The 18,338-nt window shown below is 38.7% G+C and overlaps 1 protein-coding gene across 1 annotated transcript in view; it reads left to right on the top strand.

The window, feature by feature from the left end:
• Positions 1-18,338, top strand: part of LOC122770489 (neuronal acetylcholine receptor subunit alpha-7-like) — a 32,730-nt gene that overhangs the window by 214 nt on the left and 14,178 nt on the right. Inside the window, exons 2-4 of the mRNA XM_044027371.1 lie at positions 7,185-7,324; positions 12,165-12,209; positions 15,467-15,576. Of these exons, the coding sequence (XP_043883306.1) occupies positions 7,185-7,324; positions 12,165-12,209; positions 15,467-15,576 (295 nt within the window). The remainder of the gene's footprint in view (positions 1-7,184; positions 7,325-12,164; positions 12,210-15,466; positions 15,577-18,338) is intronic.

The following is an 18,338-nucleotide window of genomic DNA, read 5'->3' as shown; positions in this document are numbered from 1 at the left end:
CTGTGACAGACTATTTAAAGCTGATGTTAAGACAGACTACGGCTTACTCCGACATCTCGTGCGTCAGGAACATCTGTATCCAAAATCCAACAGGTATGCGCAAAGGTTGACCTGAGATTTTGTTTCTCAGAGATGTTTCCTCTGAGAATGCGTCAATTGCTTCTTTCATTGGTGGAAATTATTCTTTACCCCTTCTAAAAATGACTTTGATTACTATGCTTATTTCTACTTAATATACTTACTTTGAAAACAACACCCTTTACTCATTTAGTCACATGGTGTTGGTAAGTAATTTTGACATGTGTATTTTAATTATAGCAGTTAACCTGGATCCTGCTAAAATGTCCATCACATGTGAAGACACTGCTGTCTCACAAAATCTGCAGCTGTGTTTGTTTGTGTGCACACATCAGCACGCTTCCATCACCAGATCCACATCTGTCCCAGAATAAGGAGAGTAATACTTAAACTTAAAGGATTGTCCAGTGCGTGTGACTTCAGTGGCGAGTCCTAAAGGAGACGATCCTCAGAGTTAAATCTCTGTTATATGCCTGAATCCTCGCTTCACACACTGCATCTGCACTCACGTGTGTGTTCAACATTCAGATCGTCCTACTTCTGCAATCATGACCTGCTGATGACACTTCGGATACATTTTGCTTTGAATGGACAGGACAAAAACTGGAAAAAGGCAAAAAATAAGTTCTGGAGGCTGCTCTCCCTGCAGACAAACTAACACAAGAGTAACAAATTAAACCACCTATATTGCTGTTAAAGGCACAGAGAACAAAACTGTTACAACTAGGCATACACAGTTTTAATTATTAAACAAAAGTGTCTGGAGTGTAGTTTGTGTTAAATAGACCGGTTCCTCGTTCATCCCTGAGGGAAGTAAAGGTTCTGCTTCTTAAAGAGCACCAGAAAGTTCTTTAGAGATGTGGCAACAATCTGTTGTGCAACACATGGCAGGAGGATTTAATCTGATCTGAAATGATTTAATCCTTTGTTCACATATGTAGCTGATATTGTGTCAAACCACAGACTGTACTGTATGTAAATGATGCACAAAGCCTGCATGTCTGGAAAGTAAAGCCAGTGCAAATGTGCTTGAAACAAAAAAGTCTGTGTATGTTTAAGTTTATTAGAAAAGGACCACTTGATTTATAACACCTGTAAACATTGGTCGAGTAATTATTGGTCTCAACCGCTTGTTTAAGGTCTTCTTCAATAAGGAATGATGTCCATTCTGTAAATGACGGCCCCATTTTGAGTCAAATGGGTGATAAAGCAGGGAATGCTTGAGGGCAGATGGTGTCATATAATGTGATCCGCTGAAAAATCCACCCCTTATTACATTTCCATCCAAATATAAGTGTGTCTTGTTTAAAAGAAAATCAAGATGACAGCCCACAGCACCAGGTGGGGGGGGGGCAATGTCACCTGGTTCTACACCTGTTCCAGACACATTTCCCTGCAATTACTTCCTCTGGGCAAAGTGCATCATGTGGGCTATAGTCTGGATTTGACAGTGGTTTGATAATGAGAGCCTGCGTTTGTGAGAGATTGAAGTGTAAATTTCCTACTACAGTGACAGTCAGTGCTCCACCTTTATTGCTTCCAAACAATCTATAAATGATCCCAGTGCCTGCTGGCCTTGTGTTCACATGTAAAAGCAGCTGATTGAGAATATTCATTCATGGAAACATCTGCCGTTCCATGAGTCATTGAGTTTCAAGGATTGTAAATGAAGATGATGGAATCACACCTCCACAGTGACTCGGCACTTCTGACTTTGTGGTTTACTTTTAAACAGGTCACCTTGAGGACTAGTTGTGGCCTTTTGACCTGTGTTTAATTAAGCTGTAAAAAATAATGGACATAATGAAGCTCCAAAAATGGCTAATCATTTATATTCAAAGTAGAAAAAATAGCAATTAATTTTGATTTATTTTTTTCATTTTTACTTCCCTCAATTTAGTGTTTTTATTGCACAGTATACAATAGCTGGTTGAGTAGTTGTCAGCGAAGTGGTGAGATATTTCTGTCTTATTGGAGGCAACAGTTAAGCAGAGACTTGTAAATGTGAAGCAAATGTGTTTTGATAGCCTTGAGGATTTTCATCATTCATGGGAACACTTGTTTCCTGCATTCCTGTTTGTGTAGTGCTGGTTGAGAGAAAGCTCCACTTAATTATGTAAACTTATTTGTTGACCGCCTCAAAGTGACCTTGTTTGATATTCTTGTGAAAAAGGAGCTCCCGGGTCAGTCATTCTGTTCTGTCTCGTTTACTTATCAGATTTTATAAAATCAAATGATCCTTTACGCCGTTAGCCAGCTGCTTTAATGTCATTTGATTTTAAACTTGGCCAAGTTGCCCTGTCGATGTTCTGTGCACCTGCGACAAATGAATATTTAATCTTTTTGTAGTGACGTAGTCCCTGTGTCCTGTTAACCGATCCTGACTATCTGGTCTCCACCTTGTAGTTTAGAATCACAAATGAACATACTGGTAGTTTTGAGGGAGAAACATTCAAAATAAACAGTATAATAACATATATAAAGTGATAACGTAAAGAATATGGGATAAGTCACCTGTTTAGTATTACTTAATACTAAACAGTATTAGTTATTTAGTTAAGTTTAGTTAACTAACTTAACTAAATGTAAAGCAGCAGCCTGTGAATGACATTTCAGACAGTGATATTTTAGCACAATGCAGGTCTTAAATCTCTATGGGGGCACTCCTCAGTGCATGAAGTCATTTACCCTGTCAGCTATTGACCTTGTAAACAAGTTTTTTCTCATAATAAATATTGACAGAGGGTCGTTTTCCTCATTTTCGACGTGTCCTCTTGAGTGGTTATGGTAATAGTGGCCCACTGGGTATGACATGTTAGTTTTGTTTTTTTATTTAATCATTTATCATGTATTTATTGTTCCTCCTTGTCCAATTCATTTTGATTATCCATTAACCAGACGGCCTTTTACGGTCATTAAAGATTTAATCAGTCGTTGCCCTACTGTCCTTAAACGTCTCTCACAGTGTGAAGTTAATTTTGCTGTCAGCTGTTGTCTTCTGGCCCCTTAAAACTCTAACAAGTTGCACACAATGGTGGGTTAAATCCCAGTCTTAATTTTATACAGTTTACCACAGCTGCTCAACCTCATTCTGAATAGGCCCCAGTGGGATGTTTGATTTTCTTTTAACGTTACATCATGCTTTATATGTGACCATGCTGTGATCAGCTTACTGCTTGATAGTCTTTGTTTATGGGTTTATTGAACACTTAACAGGTGTTAAAGCTTCAATCTAAACTATTACATCAGTGTTAATGTAGTGAACAGCTCATGGCAACATTTGCACACCTATAATATGGAAGGTACGCTCAGTAGCCACTTTATTAGGAACACATCACAGATGCAAATGAGTGATAAATAGGAGCAGTGTGTGTGTTTTTCCTTGTAATGTGTGTATCGGTAAAATGTACATATTCAAATATAAACATTAGGGAAGTGAGGTGACGCCTCTGGTGTTTTTGTGGACTTGTTGTATGCTTTTTCTTTGATTTCAGGAGCTAATTTTAGTTCAATTTAATTTGATGGGGTTTAAAATTGATATCTGAAGTTTGAAAGACATGGCTGCACATCTAAGGAAATTCTAACATGTTATGAGAGATACGGCATCGTGTGTTTTTGGAACGTGACTCACACGAAGGACTAAAAAGTTGTGATCTCGCAGCCTCTGCTTGATTATTCTTTCTTAACGTTTCTCCAACAGTTTCTCTGTAGTAAGATATGTCAGTGCTGGGGGGACTCATCAAAGGAGTTTTGTTGGAAATGAGTACAACGTAATGGTTATTAACACATTTATTTCAATCAAAACTAGAATAAACACGATCCACATGAAGGAAACCTCTTTTAAAGACTTTCCAAAAGTAATGCCTCTCACTGTGTCCTGTGGGATCTGAAAACAGGTCAAAGAGATTTGGAGTCAGTGATTTATTTCACCTGTGAGTGTCATTTTTGTGCGACAATAAAAAAATAAACACACTCTGGAGACCAAGTCTGTAAAAACCATTTTGAAGGCAGCGAGTGATTTCAAGGGTGAACAACTCATAAAGTGAATTGCCTGCATGTTTACTGCCGCAGCATCGCAGCCAATATGAAGCCCTTTTTTATTTGTGAACAATACAACTCAGCTTTAATGACTGACGATCAAATAAGACCCTCAGTGGACTCTAAAAATGAAATATGAGAGGCCAATAATGCAACGAGAGATATACAGTATATGGGAGCCATTTGAAGTTGATCCATGCCTTTAGGGTATTAGGGCTGTGTCTGTTTTGGTATGTTCAGTGTTTCTATTGAGGTTGTGGCTCATGCAGATAATGAGTGAGCGCTGGATTTATTGCCGAGAACTGGGGATGAGAAAAAAAAAGAAGCAAGTGATATGCAGTTTAAGCTGTGGACGATAGGGGCAAGGATTATGCATGTCAGGAAGCTTTGATATTAAGAATATGTGGCTGTTTATAGGGAAAAAAAATTGCATGTGCAACTCGTGACGATCTCCTCACCTGCATATCCCATTCTTTTACTGCACATGCAAACCTTTGCAGCTCGGGGGTCGACTTACAGGTGGGAAGGTTGATTTAGTGCTTTATTTGCCTTCAGTTTAGCCTCCCAGGCTACATACTAGTTAGAGCTATGTAGCTTAGAAGAAATACTTCCACTACTCTGGGGCTGAAAAAAAAGTGTTTATGTGCTGAGCTTCAAATCACAAAACACACTTCCCTTCCTGCTGCTGTGGAAACATGTTGGTGCAAGGTGGCAGCCTCTGTAAATCAAGGCCCTTGCCCAAAGTACATTTTAAGACTATAAAAACCAAATAGTTTTTATTTTAAAGTGATTATATACTTATATATATACTTATATACATTCAATACCAGCCAATAAACCCTATACATATTACTGGCTGGACATTTAAGCAGTAGCCAGTGTAGCCAGTGTTGTCCAGACTGTGGAAACAATGGAGAGTGACACCATCAACACCACTATGTGCTATGTTGCCACCTTTCTGAAAGTGTTTATTGCAACAGCGGCTCTTTAGCAGCCTTTTCCTTTTCAGCTTGTTTTCGCTCGGCTCGCTTCACTCCATTGACTCTCAACACTTTTGCTGGCTGGAACGCTCACCTATTATGCAGAGTGACTGTCACACCGAGATATAGAGGTTGCTCCATGTGCCACTCGCTCGCAAACACACAGCAATCTGTCTTTGTTTATTTTCGTTCATTAGCTAATTAGCAAGGTACTAACTCCATCATTTTGGCTGCGCTCACGTCTCGGCTGTCACTGGATGATTGCTGGAATATGTTACGACAACATCTCATTTGGGAAAGGGTCACCAGGGAGATGAAGGCGGAGACCTTTTCCGTGCTGGATGAGGGGAGACACTGAAGGATGATGGAGTCTGGAAGGTCTGTGAAAGTTTTGAAAGTGGTAGCCTTGATTTGAGGAAGCTACTCTACTACTACTACTACTACTGACTGTGATGTCATGTGTTTAGTTTTGTGTCTGGTGGTACTTTATAATGTAAATCTTTGAAACTTGTCCTCCTGGCTGCCATATGTGGCCTTTTAAAGCAAAATCACTCACTAATTCATCTTCTACCACTTTATTACACATTAGGATCGCAGGGGGCGCTGGTGCCAATCCCAGCTGACATAGGGCGAACGGTGGGCTACGCCAGTCCATCACAGGGCTAAAGCAAAATTTAAATTTAGAACATTGATTGTTTCTAAAGAAGTGCCTTTCTAGTGGAGAAAAAATTATGCAGTGCCCTATAAGATTGCAAATTCATTTCCTATGGGTTTCCTTTCGATCAAAAGGGTGCCGCTTATGAAGTTCCCCACTGTCCCTATGCTGTAGGTGCCCATTTCATTTTCGCCCCTGCCCTGCCAAATATCTGTGTACACCACTGGTTGTTCGCTAACCTTGGCGTTAATTATGCTTTCATTGCTTTATTAAAAAATGTAGTAGGGTAGAATAGAATATCGTTATTGTCACTGCACATTCACATCGTCCAGCGAATACATTGGATGTAATGCTACCAGTGCAACATCTGCATAGAAAGCCTGATGCCACAGAGAAGACCTGCTATCTCCATGACTTAATGGGTCGTCTTCTGCATCAGGGAGCACGCAGTAATAAAATTCCAGTTAAAGATGGATGCCTCACTGTTCAGTGTAAAATGCTCGATGAGGCCTAATGAATACAGAAGAGGCAAAAATAAAACACAGTCAACACAAGTAATGTTCACTCGGTTAATAATGAACTCATTACATTCAGCATATCGTGACTTGATCGGGAGTTCATTAGGCATTCGCCTCCGCATGAACAATGTTGGGAATAAGTGCGATAATAGCGTTGATTAGATTACAGGATTTAATGCTGTATGTGTGGGACAATATTTTCACTTGGTCTTTATTAAACTACTGGGTTGATTATTATTATTATTATTGTTATGTCTTTGCAAATGAAGTGCAACTGAGTTTAAATGTGTCACTTTCCTCATTGTGCTCCACAAACAAAATTTCCTCTTCTACTCACTTACACTTTCTAACCACATTGTGTTACAGCAAAAGCAGTTTGGATCAACATGTTGATCATGAAATAACTTTTCACACATTTCAGACACATATAGAAAGAATTAACAAAATTATAGACTGGAATACCATGATTTGATCACAGTTTGACTGTTTTTGTTTTGTATTTTTTGCTATTGCTTCTCTTTTGTTTTCTCTTGTGTTCTCTGAGGCTTTGATTTGACTATTAGATCTTGAAAAGAAAAAGTGGTGGTGCAATTTTATTTTCAGGGTTTCAGGGTTTATGAAAAAAAGAAAATCATTACCGCACTTGCCTGTCATTTGTCTGCAGTTGTTACATCAAATGTTGGTCATCTTTATTATTCTTTGTAACTTGTGTTGACTGTGTCAATTCTCCCTGAATAAACTGTGGTTTCATTAACATGTCTTACTATATCCTGCAGCCTTTTGAAACATTTTTTCTAAAAGAATGCTATCTTCTTTGATACATTTTACTGACTTTATATTCTAGTTTGTTATTTTCTTCCCTTTCATCTCCTTGATTCCCTTCTCATATTCACTGTCTGAGTCTTTTCCCCTCAGGTTGTCATGGTGGTGTGTATCAGAGGAAGCTGTACCACGACCTCATGGTCAACTACAGTCGGCTGGAGAGACCGGTCCAGAATGACTCGGCACCCATCGTGGTGGAGCTCGGCTTCACACTGCTACAAATTATTGATGTGGTGAGTTTCTGTGCATGTGCGTGTGTGTTTCTGTGGAGAAAAAGCAGGTGTGTGTATGTATGTACTTGTATTTATATCTTTGTGATGTCCAAAAAAGGTACAAATCTCTATTTGTGAGGACATTTTCACCCAGGGGTGTTTGAGGGAAGGGGAATGCATTATATATGATGCAAGGTATAAAAACAAGTTTGTGTGTGTTCTTGTATTTGTTCCCTCCAACACTGATCTTGAACAGCAAGAAGACCAAAACCTGGTCCTGATGAGGCAGAACCTCATATCTGAGGAAGACTAAGCTTTGAAATGGTTGAAGTGGTTAGGTCAATGTTTGGGCTAGGCATTAACTGGTTATGGTTATAGTTAAATATAGTGCTTTGTTTAGGCTGTCCAAATGAATGGAAGTCACTGCAAGTCAAGGATAGTTGTGCGAACATGAGTGCGTATGTGTGTAAATTGTAGGATAGTGGATTGTTTTGTTGTGTTTGTGGTAAATGTATCCAATCAGATTTATCTACAATAACAGTAGGACACTGTAATGCACTTGCCTAATGTGTTTTGCACTTTATCTTCCTCGGATCCTAAAACTTCATTCCACAGTAGCACCCAACAGAGTGAGAATATTCATCTTTAAAATGTGTTTTTCCCCTTGATCTTTGTTTTTTTCCATTTCATGGCACTGCAGGCCATTAATCTTTTCTTTCATTCCAGAGTCAAATTCAGTCTCACTGATTCGATATGCTGTCTTACTTTTTGTGTTTCTTTTTTGAGAAAATGTGTTGATTTTCTTTCATGCTGAGAGTTACATTAGGTGATTTATACATATCGGAAGTTAGAGATAGAATTAGTCATAATGTCGTTGATTCTGGTTAATCCATTGCAGTCGATAATTAAAAAAAATCAAGAACAACACGATAGAGACAACCAAAAAAGCTTTTTTCTTAAGTCTAAGTGCAGAGAATTTACAAAGTATGTGAATAGAAATACAAATGTACCTGTAGTGATGCAAACCAATGCAAAGATATGTCTGCTAATGAGAAACAGGAATATCTGATAGCTGGAGGGCAAAGTGTCAAATTTGTGTCAATGATGCTCAGAGACAATTTTCTGATTTAAACAAATATATTAGTGAGATTTATAAGTGCTAGTAAATGGGGCTGTTTTTCAGGCTTCCAGCAGTTTGTGTTCTTTCATCTAACTGCAGCGTTATATTAGATATGACAGCACTGTCAAAGTTTCCCTTTAAGTCCTAACAAGAAAGGACTTTTCTCCAAAAAAAAAGCTTAATTCTAAACAATGCAGCTTTGTGCATTCAGCTCAATATGGCCACAATCCTCCCTCTTTAATCTTTTTCATGTCAGACTATCCGCTCTTGGATCGACACTCCTGTGGTTTGGGTAGATTTCCTGTCACATTTGATTATATTTTAATGTTCTGTTTCATCAGTGGTCACCCTGCATTATTCCCCAATCCACGTACCGTCGCACAAAGCCACACATAACTTCTTGCCTGTTAGCCTCACCACGTAGTCAAAGCACTCATCCAAAAAAACTCAAGTTGACACGTGCCTGTCTTTTTATATAAATAATTATTTAATGGTGGTGAGAGCTGCACACTATGGACTACACCATATTGTATTATTAAAATGGTCACGTCTCCTACCTGAAGCTTGCAAATGACCCCAAAGAGAACATGTGCTGGTCTTTGAAAAAGATTTGCTAAGACAATCGACTGTTGTTTTTGTTGGTTTTGAAAGAAAGTATAATTTTAATGTTTATAATCTGCCAAACACAAATATGCAATTGTTGAATAAGTTGTCTTTTATATGTATTATGACATAATTTAAGATATTAACTTATAACCACTCAAACTACACATGAAATGGATTAAACTAAAACCAACTAACAACAATAAAATGTTACTTAATGCATGAATGCAATTTATTTATACAAATAAAGAATTATTACACTCACACCAGTCCAAGTCCATTTCAGTGCAGGTCTTTTACTTGTTTACTGGTTATTTACTTTGTAGCAGCGGGTTAATTGAGGAGGATTGATACTATTCTCACATCTGAACATTACAAGACAACAGCCAGTCGCTAACTTTAATAGACTAAAAACAGATAGAAATGGCTAGCCAGATGTTGTCTGAACTTAACTTTAAATATACCCACTTTTAATAACCTTGCGTGAGCAGTGCAAATCAACACACAGACGCAAATTATGGTAAATAAACAAAAAAAGTAGTAGGTGAGCTGTTTTTGTGTAATTGCTTCTAAATTGCTTCGCTGTCTTCAGGGAATAGATTAACCGCACACTTCAAAATCAGCACGCAAAGAATCTTCATGATTAAAAAAATTATCTCATGGCCTGAAGCAATGGCCCCCAAACAAATGTTGTTTTGCAAAAGATAGCTGGCTGTACTCATGTGCATGTGTTCACACTTGATTTTCTCAAAGTATATGAAAATAAACATTATTTTGTTGGGAATTCTCATTTATACTTGATTTAAGTCCTCTTTACTGTGACTGTATTGTTGATTTCACATGTTTGAAACATTGATCCAAAGGTGTAGATTGAGAGAAAAATATGGAGGAACTTATTCTGTTGCTTCCCACTGGAGATAAAAACGTGTGTAACAATATGAAAGCACATTTTTTTGACCTTTCCAAATAACGTCAGATGATAAACACGGTGAAAAACGTTTAAAGAGCTTTCACTGAATGACTAAATGCAAATGTCCATCAATCCCTTGCCAGTTGATTTCAACCCGATCAGGGCAGATTTGTGAGGAGATTAAAGTGTTTATAGTGGGTTGCCATGCCACTGGAAAAATAACACCACAAAAGAGAGGTCATGCACAAAATCTATTGATGGAGTGCTAGATTGTACACTGAACAGTCTGAAAATGCTGCTTTGTGAAGCACACAATAGGAGGCAGCTCTGTTTCAACAGCAGAGAAAAGATGCTGCTTAAAAGCTGGACAGATCGGAAAGGCAAGGTGGCGATAAGATTGGAGTGTGTGGGGAGACAGGGAGGAGGAAAGAAGGCAGGATGAAAGACAGAGGGAAAGAGAGAGAGACTGTTTATGTGCAAATCCATTTTCCACAACAATGAGAAGTAAGAGCAGAGAGGTCGCTTTGCTCGTCAGTGATGACAGGAGTTTCAGCACCTTCAGTAACTGCTCATAAATCTTTACGATGATGACACAGAATGTTTGTGGAATTTTCTGAACTTTGTACTATTTTTACAAGCTATTATGAAAATGTAATTCTTTATGGGTGAGCAGTCCTAGTCAAAAATGAAGTTCCCTGGAATCTTTTTCATCAGTATCACTGTTTTTTTTGCAAGCAGTTCCAGATTTGTTTCTATCATCCACTGACAGGTGGATGATAGAAATGATCCTTCTGTTATGTTCATACTATTCCACTGATAAGTTAATCAAAGCACTGTCCTCTGTGAATGTGAGTGAAAAACGAAGCACGAAACAAGCGAGAAAAGTGTGAAACTTTGTGATAAGAAAGAAAACTACGCCGTAGATTAGATCTGGAGAGGTGAGGAATAGAAAGAAATCAAGTGAGCAAATTGATTTCATGATTTGATTACAGCACAGTCACAATAAAAGAAAAGTTTTCAAAGACTTGAGCTTGCAGTGTTATCCCAGCATCAGTGCCGGGTGGAAGATAATGTGATAAGTCACAATAGTTTGAACAAAAAGGACTTCATCACGAAAGAGTAGAAGATGCTGCTTTGACTCACTATTGCTGTCGAGCAGTTAGCGCGTTGTTTTCAGTTGCAGGAGTGAGCTGTCGCTCAAACATACCAGTGAGTAACAAGGAGCAAAACATTTTGCTTTTATGAGAGATTGCGGAACCATATTGAAAGAAACCTATCTACTTTTTTGTGTCTCCACTAACTCTTTGTCTGACATCTGTCTTCAAACTAAGCCTCTGTCTGCTCTACTCCTTTCATACCTTTATTCTTGAACTGTCTGGTGCTCACCAAATATTTAAAAGTAAAACAAGAGTATGTGGCAATCACTGAAGCCTCACTTCCTCCATCACCTCACTTCCTCCATCACGTCCACTTTAGCCATGTCATTCAACTCTTCCTCCTCTGAAGGAAAACTAGCACATTAGATGATCCATCATCACTCCAAAATGCCATTAACCACTGTTGTTTCTTGACCATAGGATGTAAGATGAGGGCAATATCAGGGGCTCTGGACCCTCCTCCTTGCAGACAAGAAACAACAGCATTTTTTGCAGTTTAATAACGCTACAGTGTGAACCTGTGCCGAAACAGCCGAAAAATTAAACAATGTATTCAATTTCCATCAGGTACAGACCAACGAAGCGGACTATTAGGTGTGAACACACCCTAAATTAGACCTCTTGTTGGTGTGCTTTTGTTTTCTTCGTGTCTTCCACCCAGATTGTGTTCAGTAATTGTAATAAGTCGAGATGTTTTTGGGATTTATCACAGTCATAACAACTGTTCAGCCAGGACAGCTGGTGCACAGATGACTTATAGTCTGATGTATCATATTTATCATTTTTTGCCTTAACTGGCATACACACATCTTGTTGGATAACATTTCAAGAATCTCAATAAAAGAGAAAAGGGCCGGCGCATTACATTGTCATTCAGTGAGCACATCAGCTCTGAGCCATCTGGGACAAAGGTTGACTTCATTGCCGATCTGCCTCATAATCTCACCTTATGTTTACAAAACAAGCAGTACTTTTTTTTTTGGTCTTGCAATGGCCTGCAGAATAGTTTCACTCACTATCTCTCTAAATCTATACTGCCTGCTGATTGTTTGTCTCTCTCCCTCTGTTCAGGATGAAAAGAACCAAGTGTTGATCACAAACGCCTGGCTGCAGCTGGTACGTCTTCTCTCCAAGCAACCTTTTTTTTTGTGATCACTGTGTGATAATTGTCACTTGGTATATTTGTGGACGATGTGTGCGTGTGCACTGTTTTTCTCCTGTCATTCAAATTCAGAAAAAAAGCTGTGTTCACCCCCGACTACCTTTGAAAGTATAGAGACAGGTATGCTTTAAAGTTGCAACTTCAACCTTTTCTTTGCAACAGAAGAAAGTGACAAATGTCTCATATGACAACGTGCACACTACACACCTGAAACTTAGGTTAGTCAGTGTCAGAATAGTTCCCGGGCTAGCACTTGTTTTCTTTCCCTGTGATGAAAGTAGTGACACTAGGTTGTGTTAAAATAGCTTATAGTTTAATAATTGCCTGATACAAATAGTTTTTGAGCCGTTCTTTAAGTCTTTATATTTTTCCATTGACTTAACACATATTTAGTTTAAAACGGTGGCTAAAATAGACTAGCATAAAACAGCAAATTGTCTATACCAAACAGAAAAAGTGTTGGTAGTTAGATGAACACACTGTCAGCAGTAAAGATTTTTAACAGCGGTCTCAGTAACAAAACACATTGGAAAAAAAGGCCTTAAATGTACTCTTAATGACTACTTAATGTATTTGATACTGTTCTGAAAGACTGAGACTAAAGTGTCCTGTTAGTAAAACAAGAAAATGTGATTTGGTGAATAACAGTCCTTACATTTATTTTCTGTGAAGGTTCTCAGTCACCCAGGTCAAAATCAACTTAAGTCTAGTTGCCTACTGCTAACTTTTTTTTTTTATGCGTGACTGACCCACAGACATTCTTAGTATCCATTTTTAATGTTACAAGAGAAATGCTTGTAGAGCAAAGACAGCTAAGTTGTTCTTGTCATGAACAGGTCTAGTCTAATGTAGCTTGTCTTATGATGCAGTATATGCTGCAGCTACAACATGAGGTCATAATGCAGTTAGTCATACATGCGTCTACAAGTTACAGAAATAGAGACTAAATACCATGTTTATTCCACTCCTTATGTTTTAGCGTTTGTGTTTTTAAAATTAGCCACATTTCTTAAATACTGAGTGTTGCACTTACTGTAGTTTTAATTATAGTACTTCAGGATTTGGTCAATCTAATGCTTGTCATATCTGACATGCCTATAGACTAGACTAGACTAGACTAGAATAGACTAGAATAGAATGATTGAATGTCATTGTGAAAAAATGCAACAAGACAGATAGTTCTAATCTAGTCAGTGATATAATGTAGATAAAAAGTAAAATACAAAAAATACAATATTGGACATTTCACGAATGATTGAACTAAGTTAGAGAATGCTGGTTATCGTTTGCTTGTGTTTGCTAACTTTATGGCACCTAATGGCAAAAAGCTTTTTCTCAGTCTGGTGTTAATAGACCTGTAGCACTTACCAAGAGGACGAGGTGAGGGACACGTGATGTGCAGGGTGGGCGGAGACTCTGATGATGGTAATGACAGCGGGAGACGGAGATGTAGTCCAGGGAGGCCAGAACTAGACAAGCAAAAGTAACAAACACCAATCAGAGCTAAGAGCCACTGCACAGTCACGCCCCACCATCTTATATCCTCACACTGAGCTGTGCTTTTATCATGGGAGATAAGAGTATAGCCAACTGTTCTCAACCACCCATGTACTGCCATCATCTAAAACTATTAACCCCAGCTACAGCACATGTCTCCCCTTAAAGGAATTGCACATCATTTAATGTTGCAAAACGCAGTAATGGCAAGAAAACTTTGTTGGCTACTCAGGTAGCCTCATTATCACAGCAGGCCCAGTCATAATAGCCAGATGAAGAGGTCTGGGTTACACTTAGTCAGGTTGACTTGGCTGCTGCTGACTGGCTTACAACTCATGAATGAATGAATCGCTGAATGAAATATTCAGGAAGCCACCGCTTCAATGCTGGCATTCACTTGTCGTGTAATAGCTTGAGGGGGCTTTGCGGATTCAGCAGATTTTCAAGGAGGCATGAGAAATACATTATCGAGCTCACAGACGGGGAGTCAGAGGAGCAAGTTCACTTCCTCCCCATCAAGGAGGACTTTAGGATTCATTACAGGTTTATCACTCAGTGAACGGATAGCATTTGTGTGGGTTTTCACCTGTGAGAATTTTAATGAGCTCAATTTTCTTAAGAATCCTCAATGGCTATAGCACTAATGGTTTATTATGTATTATTATAACAAAAACAAAACAGACATTAAAATATATAACATGACACATGGTTTACATTTAGCAATGCACCACAAATTAAATATTCCAATTTATATGTTGAATAAACAAGCTAATAACTCTTATATTGTATATGCACGTATTTATCAGCCTTATTCACACGCATCCAATAACAACCTTGTTGTCTTCAATTAGTGACAGTTTCTTCAGTTTCTGTGATGTAACTACAGACCTATTCGGAGACAGCTGTAACCTCATGTTGCCCGCTGTCTTCCTCATCTGTTCCCGACAGACTACAAACGTACTGAGCTGTGGTTTGATCTGCTGGCTCTCGGTTGTGTCTTTCCCAGCCAACAAACATGAAAAGACAGCTCTCTGTAGCACCAAACTGCAAAAAAAAGAGGCCCTCAGATGTGTACTAGTGGTTAAGTCATGTGATGCATGAGTGAGTGGAGACATACACATGTCAGCAGGGTCACTTTAGGTGGATTTCTTTGAAGAGGAGATGAATTTGACTGTAAAAATCACTGAACTGTACGTGCACATACAGTATATAAACTGTCCCAAGAGCTCATTCATGTTAACACAAACATGCATACGGACGTTCTGCCCACTTGTGTGCACATGCATATACACACATTGCACTGTGGCCACATTAGTAATGGGAGTGTGTTTGCTCCATCGGGAATGTGCCCTATAGCTAGAAAATCCAAGTGCCTCCCATTTATATATGTACTGTATGTTTAGACACACTCGTATATAACAGGAAATACAGTTGTTGGGAAACTACAGCCTCTTTTAAGAGACATTTTAATGATCATTGAGAGATTTAAGGAATACTACAAATTAAGATGTTATTATGCACACTCTGATTGTGTGTATAGCATGGAGGTCATAATTATTACAATCACAATTTAAGCTTTAAAACAGGTGCGACATGAACAGCAGCAGCAACTTTGTTGCCAGTCATTCACTCATTCAACTTTTATAATCCTGGGTTTTGTCCCTGTTTGATGTTGCTGTCTTTGATGACTCCTTTTCTCCATTGCTTCTGTCAGCACTGGACAGATACGTACCTTTCCTGGAACCCAGAGCAATATCCTGGCGTTCAGAACCTTCGCTTCCCTTCTGATCTGATATGGGTCCCAGATATTCTCCTTTACAACAGGTAAGTCTTATTCTCCTCTTCTGCTCTCGACTGTCCTCACATCGCATAAACAACCGGAGTCAAACTTGCTTACTAATTGTTGCTTCAATTCACTTCAATGTAAAATTACCCACACAGTAAAATGTACTATTACTAGAATTGTTAATCAAAAAAGTTAATTGGCTTCAAGCTAGGACTGAAGGAAAGCCTTCATTTATCTAATAATTACAACAGTAACAAATGACCAAAGGCATCAGTGATCAATCTGTAACCACGACTACCACGTCATCTATTTTGCCACTTGGATTTTTGTGTATTTACCTCAATTTGTCTTCTGTCATACATGGATGGTTACCATAGATTCCCCTTGCTGTCTCACAGTGGAGGAAAATATTCCCCAGATAAAATTTCACTCATGGATATCGCCGCATGTAATGAGGTGATTGAGCCGATTCCCTGCGGGAGCATATAAACTGTAACTCCCATGGGGCTTTGCATATGCTGCTTGTAATGTGCACTGCGCGAGCTGAATGAGAATGTCAGCAGACTGAGGAATTCTAATAACACATCCAACCTGAGAAGAATATGCAGGTAAAAACAAGGATTCTATTTCTGTTCCAATGCAACATTTCTGTCCTGTTTGAGTCATAATTGATTTCTTTTCATACCTTTATCAAAGACAGGAACCTTTTCAGGAAGCAAGAGAAATAGGGAAAGGAAAGCATCTTTATTGTCATTATACAACTAGTATTGCACAACGAAATGTCGAGGTCAGATGGAAGGTTGATCAGAGCCGCTGCGACTGAGCGTGCCCCCACAAGGGACCAACCTGACCGAATGTAACTAACATTCTAACATGTTTTTTGAAATAATGTGTCCCGTTTGTATGTTCATTTGTTACTTTTACTCACAGTCACTCTCCAATCCATTCACCGCAGCCACTTTGCAGTTATTTTGCGTGGATTGAGATGCCATTGCTTTACTTGTTATTTGATCGCTTAACAAGGAACCTGATAACATAGATCCAAAGAAATGAAGTTGCCAGGTGATTGACATTTCCAAACCGCTCTGGACTTTCTCATTTTTAAAAAACAATCCAGGGACCTTTCAAGTCTGCCAGTGAGCGTGGCACCAATTTCATCCTCAAACACATGCTGCTTTCAGACAATTCATCACATTTATAGGCAGCTGCCTCCACGGTTAGCAAATAACATGCATAACATTAACCCTGAACAAAACAGCTGTGACAACAGCAGCGTCCATTGTGCCTCAAAGAGGTACATCCATCACAGCATGTTGTTCTATCCCCAAAAGAGACAGATCTTTTCAAAATAAACAAAAAAATAAATAAAATGAAATACTCACCATAATATTCTAGTGTTTCCATCTCAGATTTTGCAGATTTTACGAGCTGATTTTGAATCCGTCCTGAAACAACAAGATAGACGTACACTTGATTCAAAGGCTTTAAATCACATCTATTCACATTATATAAACAGCAACATTTCTTACAGTTTCACTTGGAATCTAAAGGCGTAGCTGAAGTAATGGAAGCAGTTGAATGAGAATCTCCCTCCTCACCATAAATCATGTTAATGTGCAAGTGAATTGCACCCTGAGGAAAGTGATGTGTGTTGCTGCTGTTTTTGTGACGAAAATAGCTTTTTAGAGAGTTGCTTTTTTCTTTCTTAGACGAACAGACATTATATAAGAAATACACAAATTAAGACACTCAAATAAACGTGGATGTATGTTACAGTACACCCATAAAATCAGGTTTTTTACTGTGTTGTTGTGTAGTGTCATTTACAATATTGCCTTAGCAGCAAGACCCGGGTTCAAGACCTGGTCGGATCAAGGGCCTTTCTGCACTGAGTTTGCATGTTCTCTCCATGGGTTTGCTCCCACAGTCCAAAAACATGAAGATTTGGGGATCAGGCAAATTGATCCTGACACAACCCTCATGTGGAGGATCAAGCGGTAGAAAATGGATGGATCTGTTGCATAGCATGACAGAAGAAAAATAATAATATTAACAATTACTTAACTATTTGCTCTACCCTTTGTTTTCTTCTCTCAAGAGTTATTTCCTATCACCTAGAGTGACATTAAGAACTTTGATTCAGGTCCCCACACAGGTCTGTCTCCTTATTTTGTAGTCTGAATGCCACCTTTTCCGCTTTTAAGAGCGTTGCTTAAAAGCACCAGAGCAGAGAGGTCGTGTCATTACTGACAATTATTGACCATTATTTAACTGTCAAGGCCTAACAGATGGCATTAAATTGATGTTTTAAATGGACTTTTTTCTTTCGTACATACACACAACCCCCCGAAAAATCACACTTTTAATGAGGGAAGACAACTTAATACAAGGCAGAGTTGAAGTTGATTGATGGTGCTGTTTTTTTGTTTTTTTCCTTTAGCTCCTTCTTCAAGGTGACTGAGGATTATTTACGGTGGGGAGACAGTGACAGATTTCCACCTTGGAGTTGTGTGTGTGTCTGAGAGAGACAGAGGGAGTGAGAAAAACAGGGATGATGCCGAACATTAAGCAGCTTATGTTGAGGGGATCAGCGATCACTAACGATAGCAACCATACAGCCCTGACAGTCCCAGATTGAAACTGACATTTGTTATACATGCAGTATCAATCAGGAGTAAAATCAATCATTTTTTGTGAATGTTAAGTTGTAAAAGCAGGAATAATCCATAATACGTTATCTGATTCTTTCAAATACAGTCTATACCAGATATACTGGATTATAGCACAGCATTTTGATTCT

This window comes from Solea senegalensis, linkage group LG6 (assembly GCF_019176455.1).
Source record: "Solea senegalensis isolate Sse05_10M linkage group LG6, IFAPA_SoseM_1, whole genome shotgun sequence".
Lineage (NCBI taxonomy): Eukaryota > Metazoa > Chordata > Actinopteri > Pleuronectiformes > Soleidae > Solea > Solea senegalensis.
The sequence above is the reverse complement of the archived record's forward strand: the minus strand, read 5'-3'. Positions and strand labels throughout refer to the sequence as shown.